At 38.9% G+C, this 26,860-nt stretch overlaps 1 protein-coding gene across 8 annotated transcripts in view; it reads right to left on the bottom strand.

Annotated features, from left to right (window-relative positions):
• NEO1 (neogenin 1) overlaps positions 1-26,136 on the bottom strand; it is a 208,237-nt gene extending 182,101 nt beyond the window's left edge. For 6 of the 8 annotated variants that reach the window (XM_012748207.3, XM_012748208.3, XM_012748209.3 and 3 more), the window contains exon 1: positions 25,702-26,135. In XM_012748207.3, coding sequence (XP_012603661.2) covers positions 25,702-25,831 — 130 coding nt within the window. In that variant the 5' untranslated portion in view covers positions 25,832-26,135. Of the gene's footprint in view, positions 1-25,701 lie in introns of all 8 variants that reach the window. The other 2 variants (XM_012748213.3, XM_012748211.3) reach the window with 2 other exon arrangements.
• Between the last annotated feature and the right edge of the window lie 724 nt (positions 26,137-26,860).

Raw genomic sequence — 26,860 nt, 5'->3', positions numbered from 1 at the left:
ATAAGATTCCATCTCTTCTACAGTTTTCTTCTTTTTTTTTTTTTTTTTTTTTTTTTGAGACAGAGTCTCACTTTGTTGCCCAGGCTAGAGTGAGTGCCGTGGCGTCAGCCTGGCTCACAGCAACCTCAATCTCCGGGGCTCAGCGATCCTACTGCCTCAGCCTCCCGAGTAGCTGGGACTACAGGCATGCGCCACCATGCCCGGCTAATTTTTTGTATATATATTTTTAGTTGGTCAATTAATTTATTTCTATTTTTGGTAGAGACGGGGTCTCGCTCAGGCTGGTTTCGAACTCCTGACCTTGAGCAATCCGCCTGCCTCGGCCTCCCAAAGTGCTAGGATTACAGGCGTGAGCCACCGCGCCCGGCCTACAGTTTTCTTCTTAATAACAACAGAAGATGTTTCTAAACTTTTTCAGATAACTCAGTTCTTTCTCCAAAGTGCCTCATATCTTATAATATTCCCTGAAGAGGGAACAAGGACCTAAGGAAACACAGTTGCCTTATAAACCAAAACATGAACCCTCTAAATCCTAGGAGATGAACAACAATGCTGTGGGAAGAGAGGAAAGGGAGAGAGAAAAAGGTGGCCAGAGCAGTGGCAAAACAAACATGAGAAAGGATTAGGCTTGCTTCTAAAGAAAAAAATCAGTTAACGAAAGGAAGGGACTGTTTAGGGGTTTGAGGAGGTAGTGGAGGACATGTTGATGTCAGAGGAATTGGAAATACAAAACCAGACAAAATGAAGTTATTTATTCTTTGCACTATATAAGATCCAGGCCTTTTCCAATTGCCTTAGCCCTCAGAGGCCCTCCCATGCTTACTGTCAGTACCTTCTATTTACCCATCCAACCAATACTTACTGAAAATCAACTATGTGCCTGGCACTATTCTGACTAAAGGAGCATTCATTTAGCACAAAGGACAGACAAACAGTATTGTTATCTAACTTCGTTAGGTTCTTTAATCCCCATCAGATTGTAAACTTTTTTTTGGAGACAGAGTCTTGCTCTGTTGCCCAGGCTGGAATGCAGTGGTGCGACCATAGCTCACTGTAACCTCAAACTCCTGGGTTCAAGTGATCCTCCTGCCTCAGCCTCCCAAATATTTGGGACTACAAGAGTGTACCACCACGCTCAGCTAATTTAAAAAAGATGGGGTCTTGCTCTGTTGCCCAGGCTGCTCTTGAACTTCTGACCTCAAGCAATCCTCCCACTTTGGCTTCCCAAAGTAGATTATGGGATTATAGGAGTGAGCCACCTCACCCAGCCCAGACTGTAAACTTTTTGAAGGCAGTATCTTTCAACTAGATTACAAATACTTTGAGAGCAAGGCAAAAATTATATTCTAAATGTCATTATCTTCACAGCTTCTTATATCTAGATACAGCACAGAATCTGTTCATATCCTCATATTGCTATTAATAAAAAGGAAAATATTCATCATGGCTGTTTGCAGGCAATGTTATACCATCACAAACCAAAAGCAGCCAAAAGGGAGACCAGAACTATGCCTAGATTCTTGGTCCTTTGCACTTCTGCTAAATCCACTGGAAGCACCATTTCACCATTTCCATCCCCAGATTTCTATCCCCACTTTCTACATTCAACTATTTCCCAAATTAGTATAAATGAGACATTCATTTTATACCTGTTGAATTTTGTGCTACAACTTAGCAAAAAAGGAAATTCACCAGAGAAAAAATAAGCTACAACTTACAAGAGAATGTGGCATAGTGGCAGTCATAGCTCAAGCAAAGTCAACCTCTCTGGACCAGAGAGAAAGGGTATGAGGCAGATGATCTTAGAGGTCTCCTTCCAGTTAAAAAAAATTCTAGGATTCATGAATTCTGACACACATGCACATATACACAGATAAAATAATTTTACAACAGGCCAGCACTATTCAACTTGATTGGGCGAAATTCCTTAGTTGGTGACACGGCATCATATGATACACAATAAACCATCAATAGGCTCAGTCTCAACACAGAGAGCTTATTCTGAGAAACACCCTTCCATTGTCTCTATCAAATGGGCAATAATCATCAACACATATTTCCAGACATAGAGTTCCCCCAATTCCAATTTGTTCCCACTTTTAGAATAGCAACTGAAAATGCATGTCTTCCTGATGATAGATTATTAGCATTTTTTTCATAAAGGTATAACGTTCATTTAGCATTTAATCATATACTGCTTTGAGACATGTGGATTCTTATATGTTGTCTGATGTTACATTACATAAGTTCCTTAAGGGCAAAAGGTTTGTCTTATACAACTCTGCAATTGCCACAACATGGTATCTAGCAAATACAGGCACCAAAAGCAAAACAAAACAAATAACAAACCACCACATGGCTGCTTAACTTTCTATTTAACTTGGGATTCCTAGAAGGCTGGGATTGTATATTATATTCACTTACCTCTTTGTATGGTCTAAAACATAATTAACCACGTCACAGGAACTTACATAGCTGCTATGAATCTAAGTCATTTTTCTCATCTATAAATGGAGAAAGATAAATTAAATGATTCCTCTTATGACTCTGTAATTTTTAAATAGTCTTTCATTAAAAAAAAAAAGTATTTCTGGGGACATCTTATACATCAAACACTGTGTTAGGGCCTGAGGATACAGAGATAAAAGTATGGCCACTACCTAAAGGATCATGGTCTAGTGATCTTAATTTGAATTTCTCCATCTAGCCTCTGTACCTCACCTGACCCTGGTTGTAGTCCATCCTTGTCATCAGGTGCCAGCATTTTATGCTATGCAAAGCAAGCGGTATGAGCAGTGACAAGGAGAGGAAGGAGGCCTTGATGTCTAGGCTGTGGGTAGGACTCACAAAGGAGAGAGCCATGCTGGGAAGGGGTGTGGAGGTGGGCACAGAGAGAAGGGCTGCTCCTCTCCCAGAAAGGGCCATATGCCTATACCACTTCCAACACCAGAAAATAATTCTATCTGCCCAGAACTGTTAATTGTCTCCATAGTCTAAATAACATAAGGGCATCCTCACACATTGAAAACCCATTTTATTACAATGAATATTATGTGGGAGTCACTTCTGACAGCTCCCTATGAGCCACCGAAATAAAGCACAAGAAACTAACAGCAAAAGAACATTTCATTTTAGCCATTAATTTATCTACATTCTCTGCTTTTCTTCTCCTTAGCTTACTCATGAGTTTAGAGTAACAAAATGGCCAGAGGGATAGATACAAAGAGTGAAAAACAACAGGACTGCCTAATCTTGAGATAAATAAACTAGATAATTAGCCTCTGAGTAACTAGGAATCCGTTATTAAAATCCCCACTTTCAGACACAACAGGTGTTTAAAGATGGACGTCTAAAAGTGAATTGTCCCAAGGTAAAATTCTGATTCCATTTACAGTAGGAGTATATCTGAATTATGCCTGAGCTGTTACCTTTATCTGTTTAGACATGGATTGAATCCTAACATGAGTAAAATCTGCTGTATAAATCAAGTACTTAATTAAAGAAAAAGCTTAGTAGACTGCAGGGAGAGATACATTACAATGGTGAATCAAACACTGTTATCGGAAGAGACCTCTTTTCACTTATTAATTCTATTGGTCTATAAAATTCAAGTCAATCAAAAGTAGTCAGTTTATGCGTTTTTCATTTAAGATTGTAGTTAGGGTGAATATTTACTGGGAACCTACGATCTCCAATGTGCTCACTGACCCCTGGCAGAGGAGGGGGAAAGGCACAGAAATAATGCACTCCTCATAGAATTAACAATCTTGTTATACCTCCTAGTATGTTATATTCTCATATTAGTTCTTCCTATTACCCAACTTTCCAGAAAATTATTTCTTGCTTATCATGCACAGCACAAAGCCTCACTTCTTTATTAAAAATATTCACCTGTTCTTACACTCCTTCCCTCCTATAAAAGGTACAGAGTTATTTCTCCTCAGGTCAAATGCAAATCTTTCTACTTGTGCTCAGAACCCCATGTTCTCCCAACCTTCCCAAGAAACCTAAACTACTCATTATTCCATTTCACCTGCAAATTCAAACTACCCCTTCTCAGCAAGAGCCTTCCATTTTAAACATGTTCAAGAGTCTCACCCATTAAAACCACACATACACACATCACACTGCAGGTGCAGGCACACATGTACACACAACCCATTCACGAGACCACAACCACTGCATCCAGTCATCACCATTCATGGCTAAATTTCTGGAACTTTTCAATCTTCTTTTCTTCCTTTCCTACTTGTCCCTCAACCTGCTTGCAAATACCACCTAAAGCTGTAAGATCACCAGTGACTCTTGGGTAGCTAAATGCATAAGACATTCTCTACTTCCTGCCATACTTAATCTGCCAGCAGAATCTGATACATCCTTCTTGGCTCTTATGATACAATCATCTCCTGCTTTCCTCCAACCTTCCCACTGACTCCTTGTCTTATAATAGCCCATCCTTCTCAACTCAACCATACTCTAGGTGGACTGCTCACCAATCTATAGCCCATATCATCCAACACACTCCAGTTGATTATAATCGACTGCTCCCTAAATAACTCAAAAGTATATCAAACTCATTATGTCCAAAATTAAACTCATGCTCTTCTTGCCCCCCAAAACTTAGTTCTTTTCCAATAAAAGACACCATCATCCATTCTGCTGTGCAAATCCTATAGAACCTTAGGAATCATCTTTGACATGGCCCTCTCCTTTACTTACCCATTATATCCAATTCATCACTTAGGTGAAAAATTCTATTTTATCACTTAAATATCTTTCCCTCCAGCTCCACCATCCTAATCCAAGTTATCATTGTAGACTGCCTAGACTATTGCAGCAGCATAACTGGGAAACAATACCATCACCATCCTACCTCCCTGCATATTTTTTTTCTCTTGCATGTATTATTATGGTCAGGTTATTTAATTATCTTTTACTGGAGTTTCAAATTCTTTAAAGCTAGGCAAAGCACAAATCACTTGTTTACATATATTCTTTCCCTATCTCATTTCCACAAGAGTGTGAACTTTACTAGGACAAGGTTTAAGTTTTAATCATCCTCATGGCCCCAAGGTTTCCTGAATGTCTGAAATTCAGTGTGTTTTGGAGAATCAAAATAAAGCTTATACACATAAGACTTCTAGTTTAACTTTTCATTTATGTACCTGCTTCCAAAATTTGAAGCAGTTAAAGCAAAACTAAAAAAAAATTTCTTTTTAGAGACAGGGTCTCCACTCTGTTGCCCAGACTGTAGTACAATGGCATGGTTACAATTCACTGCAACCTCCATCTCCGGGGCTCAAGTGATCCTCCTGGCTCAGCTTTCAGAGTAGCTAGGACTACAGGCATGAGCCACTGTGCCTGGCCCAAAACTAAAACTTTTTAAAAAGTATTATAATTTTGAATCTTCCAGATATTACATTAATGGAATATAGCACAAACTCTAATGACATTTCATAGTTGAATACCATTAAAACCCATCAGATATAATATGATCATTTCCATGGAAAAACAACTAAAAGATCTTCAGAGAAATGGCAAGTCTTTTCAATATTCCACATGCTCATAGTTATAAAGATATTTCTTAAACACAAGTGAATAACTAGCAACTCCCCCATCATATGTAAATTATATTTTCCCTTGGAAGGAGATTTCATTCTAAAACACTATTTCTTTTAAATTCTGAAGCAATATTCTGCTCTTTTCTATCAACATTTAGAAAATGTTTCTCAAACTTTGTGAATAAGAAACCCCTCAGATGCATCTCAAAATACAGATGCATCCCAATACTACAGTTTTTCTTTCAGTGGATGTATTAACAATGTCCTGAAAGCAGTAGCCACACGTAAAGAATCACTTAGGCATGTGGCCATTGACTGAAGCAACCAGCTCCTATAGAAGAGCTATCTTAAAAGATACTACAATAGCCCCCCTTTATCCACAGTTTCACTTTCCATGGTTTTGCCTTCCATGGTTTCAGTTACTCTTGGTCAACCACGGTCCAAAAATATTAAGACAGCCTGAGGGAGAGAGGGAGGGAACACATGTGTGAGCATGCCCACATTCACATAACTTTTATTATAGTATATTGTTACAATTGTTCTATTTTACTTATTGTTGTTAATCTCTTACTGTGTCTAATTCATAAATTAAATGTTATCATAGGTATGTATGTATATATGTATGTGTGGAAAAAAATATAGCATATATAGGGTTCAGTATTATCGGAGGCTTAAGGCATACACTAGTGATCCCAAAACATATGCTCCCAAGGGTAAGGGGAGACTACTGTATATACTATTGACATTTTTTTAAAACCTATTTTTTCTAGCTCTTTCATAATTCATTTTTATCGTGAAATTATCTTGTTTTAAGATGCACAATAAATGCTTAGTAAATATTTCTTGAACCGAGTTGAATCACATTCATGTAAGTCCTTTATGGTTAGTAAAACTACTTCATTTGTTTAGTGTAATTAAAGATACATATATAGTTCACAATATCTCTCAAAGCATTCCACTACTTCCAGATGTTCTAATACCTAAACAAGTATGAAAACAACTGTACTGAAAACTGAAAATCTGGCACAAGTGTATTCTGTTATATCAAGTTTATAATATTACACAAATAAAATACATATTTAACCTAGGATGAACAACATATGATGGAAATTAACTTACATCATGACAAAGCATTGGTCTGAGTAGCTTTCCATACATTGTACTAGTTAGGGATCTAAAATGAAAATAGCCAACTCTCTGTACAGAGTATTTTATGCCTGTAGCAGAAATAACATTGTTCTTCCCGTAACAGCATATTAAAGCTAGCCATTTTCTTTTCCAATCTACTCTTTGGCCCCAGCTGCCTCCTTTTCCTGATTCCTTCTACTACACCCAATCTGTCAAATCACTTCCAAAGCATTATTTCCCAACTAGCAAACTCTAGATTTAAGACAGAAACGGATTCCTAATTCTTCTTCCTTTAAGTAAAAAGTTACATAATGAATGTGTAACACCTCTACTTTTCTGTCTCATGTCCTACCTACCTTACTAGACTCTGAATCTCTTATTTTAAAAATTAAAAAATAAATGACCGTAACAGCCATACCATCCTACTTTCCAAATACGTGTAACATAAGTAAATTCCATTGTATACATAATATTGACCCTTATTAATTGATATGATCATCTAGTCAGAGAATACTGAAATTTGCTGTAAAAAAAGATGAGTAACTCAACCAAAATTATACATAAAATTTTAAGTGGAACATTTGCTACATACATGAAAACTATTATCAGCATCTTTATATTTATTTACATTCAATAAAAACTAACTAACTTTTTTGGGTTAAAAACCAAAAAAACTAACTTTTTTGGGTTAAAAACCAAAAAAAATTTTTAAATGAATATTGGTACTTTGGTTCTCCCAAAGAAAAGTCTCTCTGTTTCAAAGAAAGATATCTCTGCCTTAAGAATAGGTATATAAGAATAAGGGACTTGCCCACATCTATAATCCCATAACCTGGTACAGCCCTGAAAACATAATCAGCATTCACAAAAATGTCTGTGCATGTCAAATTCACAAAAAGTATTGAATAAAAAATGCCCCATTCCATCAAAGGGTTTCTATCAGGCAAGAGTTAATTAGCTTAGTATAGTCTGTCTGTGATTGCATAATTTTAACCTACATGTACATGAAAATTTTTTTTTTTAATTTTTGAGACAGAGTCTCATTCTGTTGCCTGGGCCAGAGTGCCATGGCATCAGCCTAGCTCACAGCAACCTCAATCTCTTGGGCTCAAGTGATCCTAACTGTCTCAGCCTCCCGAGTAGCTGGGACTATAGGCATGTGCCACCATGCCCGGCTAATTTTTTGTATATATATTTTTAGTTGGTCAATTAATTTCTTTCTATTTTTAGTAGAGACAGGTCCCACTCGGGCTGGTTTAGAACTCCTGACCTTGAGCAATCCTCCCGCCTCAGCCTCCCAGAGTGATAGGATTATAGGCGTGAGCCACCATGCCCTGCCAAAAATTTTTTTGAATTTTTTAAATCGGCTCAGACACCAAAGTAAATCAACCAGGAGAAAACACACAGTCTAATTATCAGTTCAAGATGGCAAAACTGCCAAAAAAGATGCATTATTTAATGCCCACCAATACCCCACCCCAATATCCACTGAAATAACCAATTTTTTTAAAAATTTCTTAATAAATAAAAATATCTGAGAAAAAAAATTTGTATCTCCACTGGAAATCACAGACCTGTGACATGCATACGTGGACCTATGATGCCTCCAAGAAAAAAGGCTGGCGCTGAGGATAATGTGCTAAGTAAAGTTTAGAGGTGAGGACAAAAACAAAAGAGGATGCTGCCACTGCTAGCTCCACAACCAAATACCAGCATTGAATTTTGAATTTTTAAATTTCAGCATTGAAAACAAATGCTTTAACAGTAAACCTCCATGTCTCACAGTTGTCTGACTATATCTTGCCTTTAACTCCCTGCTAACCACCAAACCAATGATCTAGGAATGTTAAACTGTTTCAAATCTAAAATTTTCTCTTCTTTCATCTATATCTAAAATATTAGAACAGGAACTGATATAAGCTTCAAACAGTCCATCTCAAAGAGCAATGTTGAGCACATATAAACACCATTCCATCATCACGATCACTCCAAATAAATACTTGAAAAGACCCAGAAGTGACTATTCTATCAACTGGAACAAAAATTTCCCCTGGAAAATTGAGGGGCAGGTGGTGCTGGGGGAGGGAGAGAAAGACAAAGAAAGAACAAATTTTAGAATATCATTAGAATTCCCAAGTGTGGGATTCCCAATGAAACTTAACAGAATACTGTGTATATGAAAAGAGAACAATCTGAAATCAGGAAAAATCTCTTTCGGCCACAAAACAACTGAACTAGTTTTTCAAAGAAATACAATGGGGGCAACAAAGAGCAGATTGCTTATGACAAAGAAACCAAAGCTTGAAAATTTGTCACAGAACACAAATAAGAGAAAGGAAGAAAGGGGCAATGAGAGAATCCAGGAATGACTGAGTAGATGGCTCAGAACAACTCTTCCACTTAGAGCAACTAAAGAAACTAGACAAAATACAAAGTATCTGTGTGAAGGCAATCAAGGCAATGAAGAACTGAGGAACCAAGATCCAGAGAGAAAGAAAATACAAAAAGACACCTCTGATATTTGGGGCTCCTTTTTACCCAGAGGTATCAGCAGATTCTAAAGGCCACTGCTGAAGAGGCTGAGATGAGCATAGCTTTTCGCAAACTCAGCCCTGCCTGAGAGGACAAAAATTGGAGCAAGGGCCTGCCAAGAAGGAGGATAAACCCCTTATGCTGAGGATTAGGGCCTCAAGGGGCTACATTCAAGAAATAAAGGTATATCTAAAATATTTCAACTCATAGGGTTTGAAGCCCAATTTTAAATCATCTCAACTCCTGAATAAAGTGATCTGAGAGTGTTAGTACCTCTAGCATGACCACTTACCAGAAGCAAAGGTAATCCTTTCTGAGAGAAGATAGTATAATCCAGATAATCTCTATAATTTTTCATACACAGTATCTGGCACTCAATCACATATAGGCACATGAAAAGATAGGACAAGCCCCCAAAACAGGAGAAATAGCAGACCTAAAAGCAAACCCCCATGGGAACACATATGATGGAGTGGGTTAAAGGAATAAAACCACAAGATGGAGAACTTCAGCAGAGACCTGGAAAGTATAAAAGAAAACAGAATGGAAATTCTAAAACTAAAAAAGGAAATAAATGAAATTAATAGCCCAATTAATGCAGTGCTGCCTTTGGTCAGAATGTAAAGTCACAAGAGACTGTTGCTGTTAATCTAACAACAAAAACAAGGCAGATAAGCTATAATACAAAACCATAGTTTTTCTGAACCTATCAGAGAGTAAGAATAAAAAGAAGCCTAAACAAACTAAATTCCATTGGGGCAGAAGAAATATTTGAAGGGATAACAGCCAAAAACTTTCCAAATTTGATTAAAGTGATCACCCCATAGACACAAGAAGCTCAACAATCAGGATAAATACAAAGAAAACCATAATTAGGCAAATTATAGTCAGATTTCTGACAACCACAACAGAAGAGCAAATCTTAAAAGTGGCCAAAGGGTAATGAGCACATTACCCACAAGAGAAAAGTAAGACTGACAGCTGACTTCTCACTAGAAAAGACATAGTGGACAATAGGATAATATATTTAAAGGGCTGAAAGAAAAAACTACCTAGAATTCTACACCCAACACCAACTCTAGAAAAATCCAAAAGTGAAAATGAAATACAGATGTTTTCAGATAGATAAAAGCTGAGAGAATTCATCTCCACCAGACCTAACCAAATAGTAAAGGATATTCTCCAGGCAGAAGAAAATGATCCCAAATGGAATCTCAGAGATGCAGAAAAAAATGAACAGCAACTGAGAAAATAAATATGTGGGCAAATCTAAATGAATGACATAATAATAATGTCCAGTGGATCTTAAATATAAACAGAACGAAAGACAACTACCACATAACATAAAAATTGGAAGAGAAGGACAAATGTAATTCAGGTGTTACAGAGGCCTTGGATTGTCCCAGAGTGATTCAAGCAGTATGTCAAAGATGCACATGGAAACCACTAAATGAATAGTGAAAGAAATTATAACTGATAAAAGAGAGGGAAAAACTAAATAACTTAAAATAATCCCAAAAAAATGCAAGAAAAGAGATAAAGAGGAACAAAGAATAGGCAGAGCAAACAGAATAATAAAATGGAAGATTTAAAGCCAAATATATCAGTTATTAAATTAAACAGACACATTCTAATAAAAAGACAGAAATTGTCAAACTTAAAAAAACACACAACACACACACAAAAAAATAGGCCACAAGCCAGGCACAATGGCTCACTTCTGTAATCACGGCATAGGACTCAGATTGAGGTGGGAGGATCACTGCAGCCCAGAAGTCCAAGACCAGACTAGACAATATAGAAAGACCCTCATCTCTAAAAAGAAAAAATTTAAAAATTAGCTGAGCATGGTAGCATGCAACTGTAGTCCCAGCTACATGGGTGACTGAGCTGGGAGGATTGCTTGACCCTAGGAGTTTGAGTCTGTTGTGAGCTACGATCACACCACTACACCACGGCATACCAACCTGAGCAACAGAGCAAGACTCCATTTCTAAAAATCAAAAACAAAAACAAAATCTAACCACATGCTCCACACACAACATAAATATAAGACTACAAAAGGCTAAAAATAAAAGGATAGAAACATTTAAACACTAACCAAATGACAGATGATATAGCTATGCTAATATCAGAAAAATTAGACTTTAAGGTGAATAGAATTACTGAACATAATGATAAAAGTCCATTCACCAGAAAGATAACAATTCTAAATTTGCATGTATCTAGTAATATAATTTCACAATGCAAAAAGCAAAAACTGACACAACAAAAAAGGTGAAATAAAGTGTCATGGAGGGCAGAGACAAGAAAACAAATATACTTACCTTTGGAATACCAGAAAGAAATAATAGAGTAGAGGTAACAAAGAAACAAAAGAAGAAAATTTTCCTACCCTAAAATAGATTACTGTATTCAGAATGAGAGTACACTAAGTACAGAGAAGTCAAATCATACACACATTCATTTTAAGTTAAAATTTGAGAGTGAGAAAGAGAATAAACTAATTTAAATAAAACAAGCCTTTCTATCCACCCCATTCAGTATAAGCAAGCAACAAGAGATATGAACTTGTTCTCCCAGTTTCACAAAGCTACAGAGTGCCTCCCTTACCATGATCATCTCACCACACTATAATTCTAGAGTTTTAAAAAAATGTTTTTGTACAATATAAGTTTTCCACTTCATCTCGTAGTCAACAAAAGAAATGATCTGTTCCAACACTAGAGGAAAAACTATCTATGTCCAACTTATTGAGATATAAAATATTAGCCTCAAACTTCAAGTTTTTTAAAGATATGTTAAATGGGAATTATGACGATATGTAATTCTCACATCACTTTATGACTTTAAAGTTATCAAGTTACTTGATGACTTGATGATGCCTAACTAAAATGCAACTCCACTGTACCAGGTTTTTAAAAAATGAATGAATGAACTTCCACCTAGTCATACCCTGGTGAAATTTCTAAATCTCAAATCACACAAGCACATACAAAAATCTACATACATAGTGTTTTTTTTTAAATATGGGTACCTAGTACCTAACTACATTAACATTACACTAAGTACAACATTATACACAACATTAAATGCAGGGGGGAGTATTGTCTACTGAGGTGTGAAAGAAAAAGATTGTGACACAGGAATTTTATATTAAGGTCAAGCTAGTATGCATATGCAGAGGCAAATCTGAAAACCTATGTGTGAACAAAGTGGAACTGCCAAGTACCAGAATGTTATCTATGACATTTCTTACCTACGAATTTCAATAACTGACATATAAGGCCAACTCTAAAACTGAAAAAAATCTCTGCTTAACTACAAGTAGTCTGAAGAAAAAAGAAGTCAATCCACTCTTCCACAAAGCTTCCACGAAATTTTTTTTAAATAAGCATTTCTTCAGAAAGTGGCAAACATTAACTCCTCAGAACTTCCCAATACACACAACCCTGAAACTTATTTCTGTGGCTCTGAATAAACTCCAGAGAGATCAGCCTTTCATAAAAGATACCCACGACATCTAATGGGAAATTAATGAAGACTTAACAAGCAAATACGTAATGATAAAATTAATTTTCAAGCATTGAAAATTGGAACAAGCACTGTCTCCAACCATTTTTCCTACCAACATACATACTGTGTATGTATTTCCCCGAAAATAAGATCTACCCATAAAACAAGCCCTAGCAGGATTTCTAAGCATGTGTGCAATATAAGCCCTACCCCAAAAAATGAGACCTAGTGATGGGCGTGGCTATGCAGCGCATCTGCACAACCCATGCATTTCCTCGAGAAGCAGTGAAGAAGACGAGCAGCCCTTCTCATCTCCCCCATTGTGACAGCTACTTTCCCAGAGGTGACCGGAAAGGTGCAGGAAGCCCCACCAACAAGGGCGGCTCCCCCTGCCAGGTCCCGGCCATCCTGTGCGTGCTGCAAGCTGAGGCTTTGAGGGGAAAATAACACATCCCCTGAAAATAAGCCCTTGGGTGTCTTCTTGAGGAAAAATAAATATAAGACCCTGTCTTATTTTTGGGGAAACAAGGTAGATCAATCTTGAAAGATCATCTGGCTATGATTTCGTCATCTAATGATCACCACTACTTAACAAATGATAAAATTCGGAATAAAAATGAACCTTTCAAGAAATGGTTTACTGATCAAGAACATTTCTGTTGCTTTTGCCTTTACTGTGCCTCACATCACTTTACCCTCCTGACCAAAAAAAAAAAAAAAAAAAAAACCTGCCATGGCTTCAAAACCAGCTCCAATCCTAAGAAACTTAGCCAAGTATCCCAAACTAAACAAATCCTTATCCTCCTCAACATAAGCTTACTCATTTAACAACCTAATTATACACAGCCATCAGATAAAAACATAAACCAAATCACATTAGCATTATCTAATTTTCATGACTTTTTAGTTAGCCTCTCCATCTAGTATATAAAAGCAACAACAATAACAGTTTACATTTAATGAGTAAGATAAGCCAAGGTCTGTTCTAAGCATGGATACATATTAACTCATTCATTGTTTATCTCAGTCCAGTATGGTGGGTGGTAAATTATTATATGTCATTTTCAGTAAAAACTTGTACAGAATTGTCTTTGTAAGCCTTCACTCTCCCTGCCTAGCACCCTAACCCAGGGCCATAACATGCCTGTAGGGATAAGGGAAAGAACCAACATTACTTAGCAGTGTCCCATTTACTCACACAGATGTTTCTTGATAAACATCTACAGGCGAAAGGAACTTTATCATTTTACATCATTCTTATTCTAGGTACTTACCCAGCACCTAGAATAAGAATGATGTAAAATCATTTAAGTTTAAGATCATTTAAACTTAAGATCAGTTTAAAATCATTTAAGTTTAAAATCATTAAGTTTAAATAACTTAAAATAATCCCAAAAAAATGCAAGAAAAGAGATAAAGAGGAACAAAGAATAGGCAGAGCAAACAGAATAATAAAATGGAAGATTTAAAGCCAAATATATCAGTTATTAAATTAAACAGACACATTCTAATAAAAAGACAGAAATTGTCAAACTTAAAAAAACACACAACACACACACAAAAAAATAGGCCACAAGCCAGGCACAATGGCTCACTTCTGTAATCACGGCATAGGACTCAGATTGAGGTGGGAGGATCACTGCAGCCCAGAAGTCCAAGACCAGACTAGACAATATAGAAAGACCCTCATCTCTAAAAAGAAAAAATTTAAAAATTAGCTGAGCATGGTAGCATGCAACTGTAGTCCCAGCTACATGGGTGACTGAGCTGGGAGGATTGCTTGACCCTAGGAGTTTGAGTCTGTTGTGAGCTACGATCACACCACTACACCACGGCATACCAACCTGAGCAACAGAGCAAGACTCCATTTCTAAAAATCAAAAACAAAAACAAAATCTAACCACATGCTCCACACACAACATAAATATAAGACTACAAAAGGCTAAAAATAAAAGGATAGAAACATTTAAACACTAACCAAATGACAGATGATATAGCTATGCTAATATCAGAAAAATTAGACTTTAAGGTGAATAGAATTACTGAACATAATGATAAAAGTCCATTCACCAGAAAGATAACAATTCTAAATTTGCATGTATCTAGTAATATAATTTCACAATGCAAAAAGCAAAAACTGACACAACAAAAAAGGTGAAATAAAGTGTCATGGAGGGCAGAGACAAGAAAACAAATATACTTACCTTTGGAATACCAGAAAGAAATAATAGAGTAGAGGTAACAAAGAAACAAAAGAAGAAAGTCTAGAAATGTAGAGTCACAAGTTATCTGATAAAGGTGACAGTTCAAGAAAGGAGAATAGTTTATACCACTTAGGAAGGAAAAAGAAAACCTGAGGCAAAGACTCAGGCATACACCCATATTGGGTTTCCAAAGCAAGGACGTGTTCCTCTGTCTGTAATACCTTTACAGAGATGTTCTGCTGGCATCTCAGGTTCAAAGTATCCAAAATAGAAATCATATTCTGTCCTCAAACTTGTTTCTCCTGCTTCATTCTTAATCCACTTTCCACTTTAAACCACCACCGTACCTTGAGCCACACTGGCATTCAAGTATTGATTAAAGTAACATAATCACACTAAACCAAAACTGTTCATTCTGTCTTAACAGAGGTAACAGCATATTTCAATTCCTTTTTGTTACTCAAATCAATGAATAAAATATTTAACTTTTGATTTTCTTCAAAACAGAACAGTTTTAAAACTTACGAATCCACATCAGGTGAACATGAGCAATGATGGTTAGCTGAAATCGGATAAGCAGACTGACTCAATTACTCAGGATGCTTAAACCACAAGAAGCCATGAGAGTTTTAACAAGTTATAAAGTTTTAAATTGTTCTCACTCTTAAATCAGCTTTTTGGTGAACAATTTAGGAATTACTACCAAAAATTTTAATTAAAATTTTAATATACATATTTGCCTTACAATTTCATATCTACAAACTTATTCTATGGCATACTTGCACATGTGCACAAAGACATTTGTAAAATGAGTTCACTGCATCATGTGTTTGCAATCAAAAATTTGGGAGCAAAAGGAAATTGGTTAATTATGACACATCCATGAAATAGAATGTCATAAGGTTATCAAAACAACTGTAATAAACTTAAACATATTCACATAGATGTCCTAAAACAAGTTGAAAATCAGTATGCACAGTATAATCCAACTATTTTATTGTTATATATGTGTACCATATATTTTAAGCATATAATTGTATATATAAAACAGAAAGTCCATAACTATTAAATGTGATAACTCTGGGGAGAGGGTTGAAATGTATAATTTCACATTTTATTTTACCATAGTATTTGAAATTTTATGATGTTTTTAATTTTTTTAAAAACTCAAATCAACAATTAAATTTATCCAAAAATAAAAACCCCACTTACATATTTTAGCAACCAGGTTTAGCAATGCTATTAATAAAGACATCACTACATGTACTCACTATTAAATTGGAACTAACCAATTAGCACTCATGTGCACAGATGGAAATAAAACTAAACAGAAATCATGCAGATGGGGGAGGGGATGAGTGAAATCACACCTAATGGGTACAAGGTAGCCAGAACTTTTGTACCCCTGTAATACTCTGAAAAAGATGAGGGCTCAACTGGAAGATGAACAAAATAATAACAAAATAAATATCCACTGATGCTCTTCTACCTTTCAAACACTTTTCACACTTTATAAGAGCCATTCTTTCAGGAATAAAACATTCAAACCATTAAAAAAAAAAAAAAAGATAAATGCCACAACCAGAGGGGTAGGGACCAGCAGGAAAGGAACCATGCCCTGCCACTCCCTCTCCCCTCTTAGTCACATTTCCACTCCTCTCACCTCGGGCATCAATCTGAACCCATACTAACTTAAAGGGAGCCAAGACTCTAGAGATGTCTGAAGTAAGATGTATCTCTCGGACAGATTCTATATCTATAGAATGAGGAGCAAAAGGAAGGGCCAGGGGCAGGAAAGATCCATTAGCAGTAATGGAGAAGGGAAGAAGTTTTCCTCAACCTGGCTGAGACGATTATTTCTGTTTATGGGAAGAACTTTGTGTTCTTATGCTTATTTTAAGTCTCCTTCCTTGCAACTGTCACAAACTCCTGTTGAGGACATTCCCAAGATAGTCCTTCTACCCACTTCTGATCAGCTACAGGCTTAGAAATTAGATTACACTGTTTGTTAGAACTGCATATGAATTAAAGATAGAATATGAACAAGGACCCTTGGGACTCTGAGACACTTGTTTACTTTGAGGCATGGACTTTGAAAATGCTTTCTCTTATTCCCTGGTCTTCAGTTATATTCTGGATATAGGGAATATAATGGTTGAGTTCTATATAGATGAGATACTATAAACAAAGGAGTTATCGCCATAAGAATTTCTATACACAATCCCTTGGATATATAATATTATATAAATTTAAAACAATTAATAATCCCACCTCAAACTTCAAAGGCTCTCAAGGATTCACCAAAATGATCTTCAAATTTTGGTTGCTGCATTTAAAGTTATGCTATGAATAAAAAATTATAAAGGAAACATAATTTGTTATTCTATCTCTGAATTTGTAAAGTTATGATGCCATTATTTTAACTAGATCTCACAAAGATACACTCTGGTAAAATTTTTTTAATCACTTATTCCATAGAAGAAAACAGAAATATTCTGTACTCAATTTCTATGTAGTATCATTTCAAAAATTCGCTCTGCTCGTGACCCCCCAGTAAGTTTTACTGGCTATTCCTTACCAATAATAAATTCAGAAAACCAGTAAGATCAATCACCAGATCTCCAGAAGACATGGGAGTAGCTGCACCCCCAGACAGCTCCATTATGAGCATTTTCATATATTCAAACATTCTAATACTCACTTAGAGGTAACGAGAAATAACTCCCTCTTGAGGACTCTAGTCTACTGGTTTTATAAAACTCAAGACTACTCTAAAGATATAGAACCAAAATTATGAGAGAAAGCAACACTATTCCTTGATCAATGGTAACACTGATTCCAGAATGTGTTTTTCCACTTACAGCAGTAATGGCACTTTCTCTCCCCAAATCAAGTTATCTATTATCTATCTTATCTCTGTTGTTAGACCAAAGGCTTCCTAAGGACAGAAACAGGTCCAGTTCATCTTGGTGTTTCCACAGCACATAACTTTGTACATGATTAGCCCTCAAAGACATGTATTTGCAACTAGCCAAAAGTTACTTAAACTTTTAGCTTTGGCTACAGAATTGTTTGACTTACTGAAAAATTAAATTTAAAAGTTCTTCCTATAAAAGAATTTTAAAGAAGGTGAATTCTAGCGGTTCTTTTAAAAATGAAAAGCAAGAACACGATCTGAATTTCAGGCTACTGAACTGCTAACTCCTCATCAAGAATTCAAGTACTGGCCGGGCGCGGTGGTTCACGCCTGTAATCCTAGCACTCTGGGAGGCCGAGGCGGGCGGATTGCTCAAGGTCAGGAGTTCAAAACCAACCTGAGCGAGACCCCATCTCTACCATAAAAATAGAAAGAAATTAATTGGCCAACTAATATATATATATATATATATATATATATATATATATATCAGCCGGGCATGGTGGCTTGTGCCTGTAGTCCCAGCTACTCGGGAGGCTGAGGCAGGAGGATCACTTGAGCCCAGGAGTTTGAGGTTGCTGTGAGCTAGGCTGACGCCACGGCACTCACTCTAGCCTAGGCAAGAAAGCGAGACTCTGTCTCAAAAAAAAAAAAAAAAAAAAAAAAAAGAATTCAAGTACTGATTCAGTATGATAAAACATATATAACCACCATAATTCTCTGCCCTTTCTTTATATAGGTGGTCAAAAAGGGGATTAAAACCTGCTCATTTCTACCTCTGTGGAAAGCAATATGGAGATACCTTAAAGCGATACAAGTGAATCTACCATTTGATCCAGCAATCCCATTGCTGGGCATCTACCCAAATGATCCAATGACACTCTACAAAAAAGACACCTGCACTCGAATGTTTATAGCAGCACAATTCATAATTGCAAGGCTGTGGAAACAGCCCAAGTGCCCATCAATCCAAGAATGGATTAATAAAATGTGGTATATGTATACCATGGAGTACTATTCAGCTCTAAGAAACAATGGCGATATAGCACATCTTATATTTTCCTGGTTAGAGCTGGAACCCATACTACTAAGTGAAGTATCCCAAGAATGGAAAAACAAGCACCAGATATATTCTCCAGCAAACTGGTATTAACTGAGTAGTACCTAAGTGGACACATAGGTACTACAGTAATAGGGTATTGGGCAGGTGGGAGGGGGGAGGAGGGGCGGGTATATACATACATAATGAGTGAGATGTGCACCATCTGGGGGATGGTCATGATGGAGACTCAGACTTTTGGGGGGAGGGGGGGAAATGGGCATTTATTGAAACCTTAAAATCTGTACCCCCATAATATGCCGAAATAAAAAAAAAAAAAAAAAAAAACCTGCTCACTTGAGCTAGTTCTGTAACCTGGTCAGTTTATAACCCTTCCAAGCCTAAAAGTAAGCATCAAATACTTCTCGTAATACTGTAACTTAAAATATCTCACAATTGGCTAACAATGAACCTATATTTCATCAACTCGGCCCTACAGCTATTTTTACACATATAAAATAAAATCATATACAATCATTTACAAGCAATATAGAAGAGTTTCCCAATCATATCCTACTTTATGCCAGAAAAAAAAAAGATGTACAATAACTTGAGCTTTATAGAATGACAAAAGGTAATTATTGCATCCAAAACTAGAAATGACCAGTGTTCAAACACAAGAACTGAATAGAGGTTATTTAGCTGAGATAAATCCACTGCTCAATTTTACAGACACCAGAGTAAGAGAAACTTGGAGGTAGAAGGAATCTTTGACATTACCTATCAATTAGCTCAACCCTTCAGTTAACAGATGAAACAGAGAAGCAATGGGACCTGCATTTTAAAATAATGGCCTGAAGTATTCAAAGTTTACAATTAAAGGTGAAAATATCTTGAAAAAGTTGTCAAAGTATTAATCAATGGCATTATTCCTAATGATATCATTACTCTTCTACAATAAATGGAACCCTGACCCCCATATACATACAAAAAATATCTTTTCACCGAATGTGAAAAATAATTCCAAATGTGGGGATCCAAAATACTCAGGGGAAAGACCACTGCAAGATGTTTATCACACCATTCTTTATCGTAGTAAATAGTGACAACAACTGCAATATCCACAACCGAAGAATAGATAATTAGCAGCAGTATGCAGAGTAATAAAGAACATAGGCTCTGGAATTGGAAAGACCTGGATGTGAATGTCAACTTCTCCACATGACTGCTGTGAAACCTCTACAAGGCACTTAATATTTGAAACGCGGTTTCCTCATCTGTGGAATGTGAGGATATTACCATCTTCCAGATTAAATTTATGTAAAAGAGCTTGGCACAGTTCCTGAAATTGAGTGTTCTATAAATACTACTTTTATTGGCCACTATTAATGTTATACTTGTTCCCTGGAATATTACACAAACATTTAAATAATGCTTATAGGAAAATCTATATGTACTGGCATGAAAGGATCTCCACTAAGTGCAAAAAGCAAGTTGAAAAACAAAACAAAGGTAATATGACTCTGCTTATGGGTAAAAAATAGCACTATACACACATCTGTAAATGCAGGGGTGGGGGAGTATTCAAAGTGGTTATTTAGGGACTTAAAAAGGGAATGTGTTGATATAAGTGATAAAATCTTTTACTTTATATACTTCTATATTGTTTGACTATAAACATGTATTTAAATATTTTAAATAAGTTTTTAAAAATGAAATGATTTAAAGATAATTTAGCAACAAAGAAAAATGATATGTTAAGGGAAAACATTTAAAGTTGTACATATACCATGATTACAATGTAAAAAGGATGTGTTATACAAACAGCAAATGAAAGAAATATACCAAAATTATACTAGGGTCTGAATGACTTCTATTTCCAAAATTTTCTGAATTAAAGAACTCTTCAATCTAAATGAATCCAAAATTTAGGTTCTATTTTAAAATCATCCTTCACTAGCCTGTGCTCCATGACAAAGTCAATTTTTTAAAATCTTAAATACAAAACTTTTCCTCACCTAACTTAGCTCTCTGGTCAATATGATCTTACCTATTGTCATTTCCCCTGACTATTCTCCTATTATTAGTGCAATTTTACCCAGAAGCCAAAACACTTACCAATGATATAGTAAATACCTCCTAATTACATGGAAGTCACTAATAAAGTGTTTAGAAAAAAAAGACTATTAAATACATAGATCCTCCATATGATGAGATTTATTACTGTTACCCCAGTATTTTTACTGAGGTAGAGAAAACTCCTAAGGGAGAAACTAATAATAACCAATTAAGCCAAAAGAAAAAAAATCTACACTTTCAAATTATTTAATAGATATAGTATATTTTTAAAGTTCATAAAGAAACATTAAAGCCATTTTACACAGATATAGTACTTTACATTTTATAAACAATTTTACACTTCATTTTTCTGACAATCCAGCTAAACAGGCGAGGTATTATTCTTGTCTGCCTACAGACCCCAACTATAGGCCGATAGATGTGAAGTTGTAGAACCATGAGTCATACTCTAAATCTTCATATAAGTCTTTTTCCACTATCCCACCTCATGTATTAATTTTCACAGAGTTTACAAAGAGCGGTCACATTTCTTAACTGTTTTGAACATTCATCCCAGAATTCTATGAAATCTTTTATACCACATCCTAATAGACAGGCAGAGCAGGGCATCAATCCTTTTCTATAGACAACTCAGTAAGATCAAAATCTTTCCAAAGATGACAAAACTAATAAACACTAAAACAGTAGCATATCCAGGAGGACAATCAAGCTCACAAAGTGCCAGAAAACTAAGTAATATGAACAGTGGCTAAAGGAATTAAGGATGAATAACTTAAAAAAGGTAAGGTTGGGGGTGGGGGTCAAAACCCACATACAAATGCAAACATACACACATGAAGTCTGTCATTATACATGCGAAGAGCCATCATATAAAGAAATCAGATTTGTGCTGCATGGTCCTAGGAGTTAAACACAAAACCAACTCAACTTTCATTCAGCAAACATTTACTGGTTATCTACTCTGTGCCAGATGCTTGTGCTACATGAGGGATATAAAGGTGAGTTAGACAAGTGCCAACCCTGAAGAGGGTGAGACTAGCAAATGAGACAAGAAAATAAGTAACAAGATAAAAAGTACTCAGAAAACTATGGGAACACAGAGAATGATGACTACAACTCTTTGGGGTAGGGAGCTGGTAGAGGAAAATTCACTAACTAGATGAGGAGTTTCAGAAGTGGACAATGTGTGAAGTGGCTTTAACAGGAAGAAAGAACAAGTGTGAAGGCATGGAGACGTGACGCTCTGGCTAATCTGGAATGGTGGGACACAAGGTACATATAAGGCATGCCAAGAGATGAGGTTTTAATCTGGGGTTGGGAGAGTAGTTGTAAAGAACACAAAGGGCCCCGTAGTCTCCACACCAAGGAGTTTAGACTCTAACACCCAAGCTATGTAACACTAATAAGAGATCTAAGTAGGAGCATGGCATGCTCAGGAAAGTATTTCAGAAAGCGCATTCCAGAAGGACAGACTTCTAGACAGTAATAGTGAAGACAAAGAGGTTAATTATGGAGCCACTATTGTTAGTCCAGATGGGGATGAAGATGGAAAGATGTACATTCAGATTCAAGAACTATCTGCGAGGTAAAAATCAAACACAACTATTGGTCATGGGAACGAGGAAAAGAAGAGGTCTCCCAGATCTCAACTTGTGCAAGCGGATGAACAGTGATGCCACAGCAGGTAACATAAGAAGACAAATCCATGCAATCATTCCAACATGAGAGTCCCAGGCCAGGAACTGGTTTGTTGTTTAGAGAAAGGGGATGAAGGGAGCAGAAGGGAAGAGAACAAAAATGAGTTTACCTTTGGACTTGTGAAACATAAGTAGTCTATTCAGTGAAGCTACTAAGTTGTGTGTGAAGAAAAGTGGACTAGGAGAGTCACTGGCTTACAGGTAGCAGCTGAAGACAAGTAGAAAGTACACAAAATGAGATAAACTTCAGATATCAGTATTTAATTAGTGGGTAAAAGAAATATCTGAAAAACAAATAAATCCATCAGAGAAGAAATGAATCAGAAGATAGGGTGATGCCAAAAAAAGGCAAGGGAGAAAAGAGGAAAAAATTCGAGGAGGATGGGAGGGATGAGAATTACAGTTAAATGCACTGCATAAAGCAAAATTTTCTAACAGAAGCTATTCAAAACAGGAATGGACTACTTCGTGAGGCCATCATTCATGTCATCAAATAAATGGTTTCAGCATAAGCTATAGAGTCATCAAAGAAGGATATTCACTCTGAATAGAAAATATTTGCACTGCACAGGCTGCTCTGTCATGTCATCTTCCCTGAGGTCCCTACATATCTCTTCAGTAATATGCCCTTCATTCCTTCCTAAAACCAGACTGTGTGCCTAATCATTTCCACCGATCCTCCATTTCGATCACCAGCCCTTCACTCCTTCCTTTTCCCTTCACCTCCACATGCCTATGTCTACCCTAAGATGGAAAAACACCTTCAATTTACCCTGTTGTGACACACCTCTACTTTTCTCCACCTTTTAATACTGAACATCTCCATTCTCCTAGCATCTACTTCCTATAACCTCCTACAAAAACCTTTGAGTCTACGAAGCTACAAGAAAAATAAAACCACTGAAAAATGACATCTGATTTACTGATAGCTTGTTCTAGTTGCTGCTTACTCAGTTCTCCATTCCCTTGATCTCTTCCGCAGTATGTGACAGAACTGACCAACCCCTCCTTATTGCAGTTATTCCTTTCACTTTTGTAAGGAGACACAGTGGTTTATAGAAAGGACTCTGGACCGAGAATGGAGATTCAGAGGATTTGTGTTCTAGAACCAACTACACCACTAATTGGCTGTGAGTTTCTCCACCTCCACTCCTCCTCACCAGTCAGCTCTCATTTATTCTGAGACATCCTGACATCCAGACTAGGTTAGGTCACTCCAGTACATACTTTCTCAAAACCTATTGTTCTCCTTTGTAGTGTTTATCACAATTAATTATATAATTAGCAGTTGAATGGCTATCTTTACCACCCATACAAGAGACTATAAACTCCATGAAGACAGATAGCATATGCCTTGCATCTCATCAGTGAAAAAGATAAAAAGAAAAACCCATCAATTGAGTTAATATTGAAATAGATGTTAAGACCACTTCCTAACAGAAAGCATTACATTATTTTTATTAATCTAAGTAATAAGATTATTAGCACTTCAGCTACTTACAAAATTACTGACAAAACTTTGACCCAAAACTCCACCTATTATCTTAAAAATACATAATATGATGAACTACATATAAATTTACATATAAAATTAAACATGAATAAAGAGGAACTTGTTTTCCAAGATAGGTACATTTCTCTTGTCCGTTCCCATTTAAAAAAAAAGAGTCGGCTCAATCACTTACATTTCAGACTCGAAATGTGTGTGCTAAAACCATCATGTGCAAGTGTGCATGACATGAGAGGATAATTTGATATTAAAACACTATTGTTTGTGTAGCTGTTTTGATAATACCCACTGGCGCTTTAGGTTTAAAGCTGTTCTTTAACAGTGGCAAAAGCCACGAGCTACATACACATATACTCTGCAAGGAAATCAAAAGTTTATCACCCAGTTGCACTGCAGTGTGATCTTACATTTTATTTCATATAAGTCAGAGAAAAACAAGGATTCCTTTAGCAATTACAAGTTGCCACTGTACCTGATTATTTTCAAATGTAAAAATTTCATATCTCACACAAGCGAAAGTCTGCCAAGTTTCATGATATGCCACCTTGGTTAAACAATTTTAACAGATCAAACACTAATCTGCCCTTCAACTGCTTTGAGTGTATTCTGCTCCTCAACTATACTGTAATATCCTCACCAGAAGGCTTAGTATTTTTGTTAACTGGTTCCCTTAAATAAATACAAATGCAGGTGATTTCAGCAATCCTTAATATTAAAAAAAAAAAGAAAATGGCTTTTGAGGTTCAATACGTTTATATAATACCACTTGAAAACAACGTATAAGTACTTAAAATCCGATGCCTAGGCAATTCCCTAGGTTAAGAGTGGTTAACAGGCTGTAAAAATAGTTGCAATCCCCAGGAAAGAAGAGGCATTTCATAACGGAAACACGAACAGATACAATCACTCGGAGCCACTCTCGCAGGCGTCCTCATCGTTAAGCCAACACCGTGGGTTGCGAGGGGCGAGGGTGCCCCGCCGACGCCCCCTCTCCCCGCAGGCCCGGCTCCACGCCCTGCGCGAGGGTCCCTCGAGGCCAGCCAGCGCTCCCCGAGACCTCAGAAGCTAGGAAATCCCTAGCCAGGGACTGAGGAGTTCAAGCCCCCTCCCCCTTCCTTTCCTGAAAATTAATGAATTGGCCGTACGATTGTTTATTTAATGAGGTGTGTAGTGGCCTCTACTGGTGCCTGTGCGAGCACAAGAATGTCCCACTCTTACAAGTGGGATGAGCCTGGGGGAGGGGAGGGAGGCGAGGGGTGAACCTGCCTCTGGGCACAAAGCACAGAACTAGACCCCGGACCGACCTGCGCCCGCGCTGGCCCTCCCCCGGTGGCGCCCCTCCTGCCCACCCCCTCTCCACCAGGCGCGACCCCCTTTCTCTTCGGCAGCCCGAGCCGGGGCAGAGAAGTTCCCGCACGTTTCCTCCAGGATCCTAAACAAAAACACCGCAGCCGCAGCCGCCGGAGCGGAGCCGCGCCCCCGCCCCCACCGGCGCCCCGGGCCCGCGCCGCCGCTTACCTGGGGACTGCGGCGAGGAGCCGCTCCTGGCGGCCGCGGCGCCCGGCGCCCGGCGCCCGAGCAGCAGCAGGCAGCAGAGCCAGAAGGAGGAGGTGCCGAGGAGTCGCCGGGCGCCCCGCTCCGCCGCCATCTCTTCCCCGAGAGTGAGCGGCGGCGGCGACAGCGCCGCGGAGCCCTAGCCTCCTTCCCTCCCGCGCGCCTCAGCCGGTCCTCGCCGCAGGCTCGACTCCCGCGGCCGCCGCTCCAGCCCGGCCCGGCCCGGCCCGCGCGGCCCCTCTCGCGGGAGGGGAGACTCGGGGGCGCCTCCCTCCTGCAGGGGGGCGGGGAGGGGAGGAGAGCGAGAGGGGAGTCAGTACATTCCGGGCGGGGGGGTGGATCGGTGTCCAGGTTCCAGGCGCCGCCACCCGCCGCCGACTCCGGCTCCACACACCAGCGCGAAGGGGGCGGAGACCGCGGGCGGCGGGGACGGGGGCGGCGGCCGGAGCGCGCACTCCCGCGCACGCGCAAGCGCGCGCCTCCCTCGCCCGCACCCGCTGGCTCCGCGCGCGGCCCGCCCCCGCTCCAATCCCGGCTGCCGCCTCGCGGGCCGTGGCGGGCCCGCTCCCCTCCCCCTCTCCCGGGCCGCGGACGGGCGCGGGACGCGCGCGACGGGCGCTGCTGCTGGCGTCAGGGAAACCCCGGAGAAGCAGGGCCGCCTCCTCCCGCCCGCCCGCCGCAGCCCCTTGGCCCCGCGTGCCCCCGCCTCCCGCTCCTCGCCGGGAGCGGTCCTCCCCTCTCACCTCCCAGGCGCCTCTGGCGGCAGAGACCCGCGGGCGACGGCGCTCGGAGCGCAGGCTGGTCGGGAGGCCGGAGCGGGCGCGCACCTCCGCGCAGCCCGGGCCGCGGCCCTCTATATAGGGCCTCAGAGGAAACCGAATGGCCTCCGGGAGGAAGCCTGGGTGCGCACAGGGTCGGCGCGGGGATTTATGTGCTCGCCAAAAACAATAGCGAACCCGCCCGGCTCTGGCTGGGACCTGGCGCGGCTCCCGTGGGAGGGGGCCGGCCGCGCCGCCGCTGACCTCGCTTCCAGGCCGGCCGCCCTCGCCGCTCCCCCGGGGCAGGGCCGGGACCCGCCCGGACCGCGGGGTCCGCGCCCGCCCCGCGTCGCTCGGCCCGGGCC

The sequence above is a fragment of the Microcebus murinus genome, chromosome 6, assembly GCF_040939455.1.
Source record: "Microcebus murinus isolate Inina chromosome 6, M.murinus_Inina_mat1.0, whole genome shotgun sequence".
Classification (NCBI taxonomy): domain Eukaryota; kingdom Metazoa; phylum Chordata; class Mammalia; order Primates; family Cheirogaleidae; genus Microcebus; species Microcebus murinus.
Note: the sequence above shows the minus strand (reverse complement) of the source record. Positions and strands in the feature narration are given on the sequence as shown.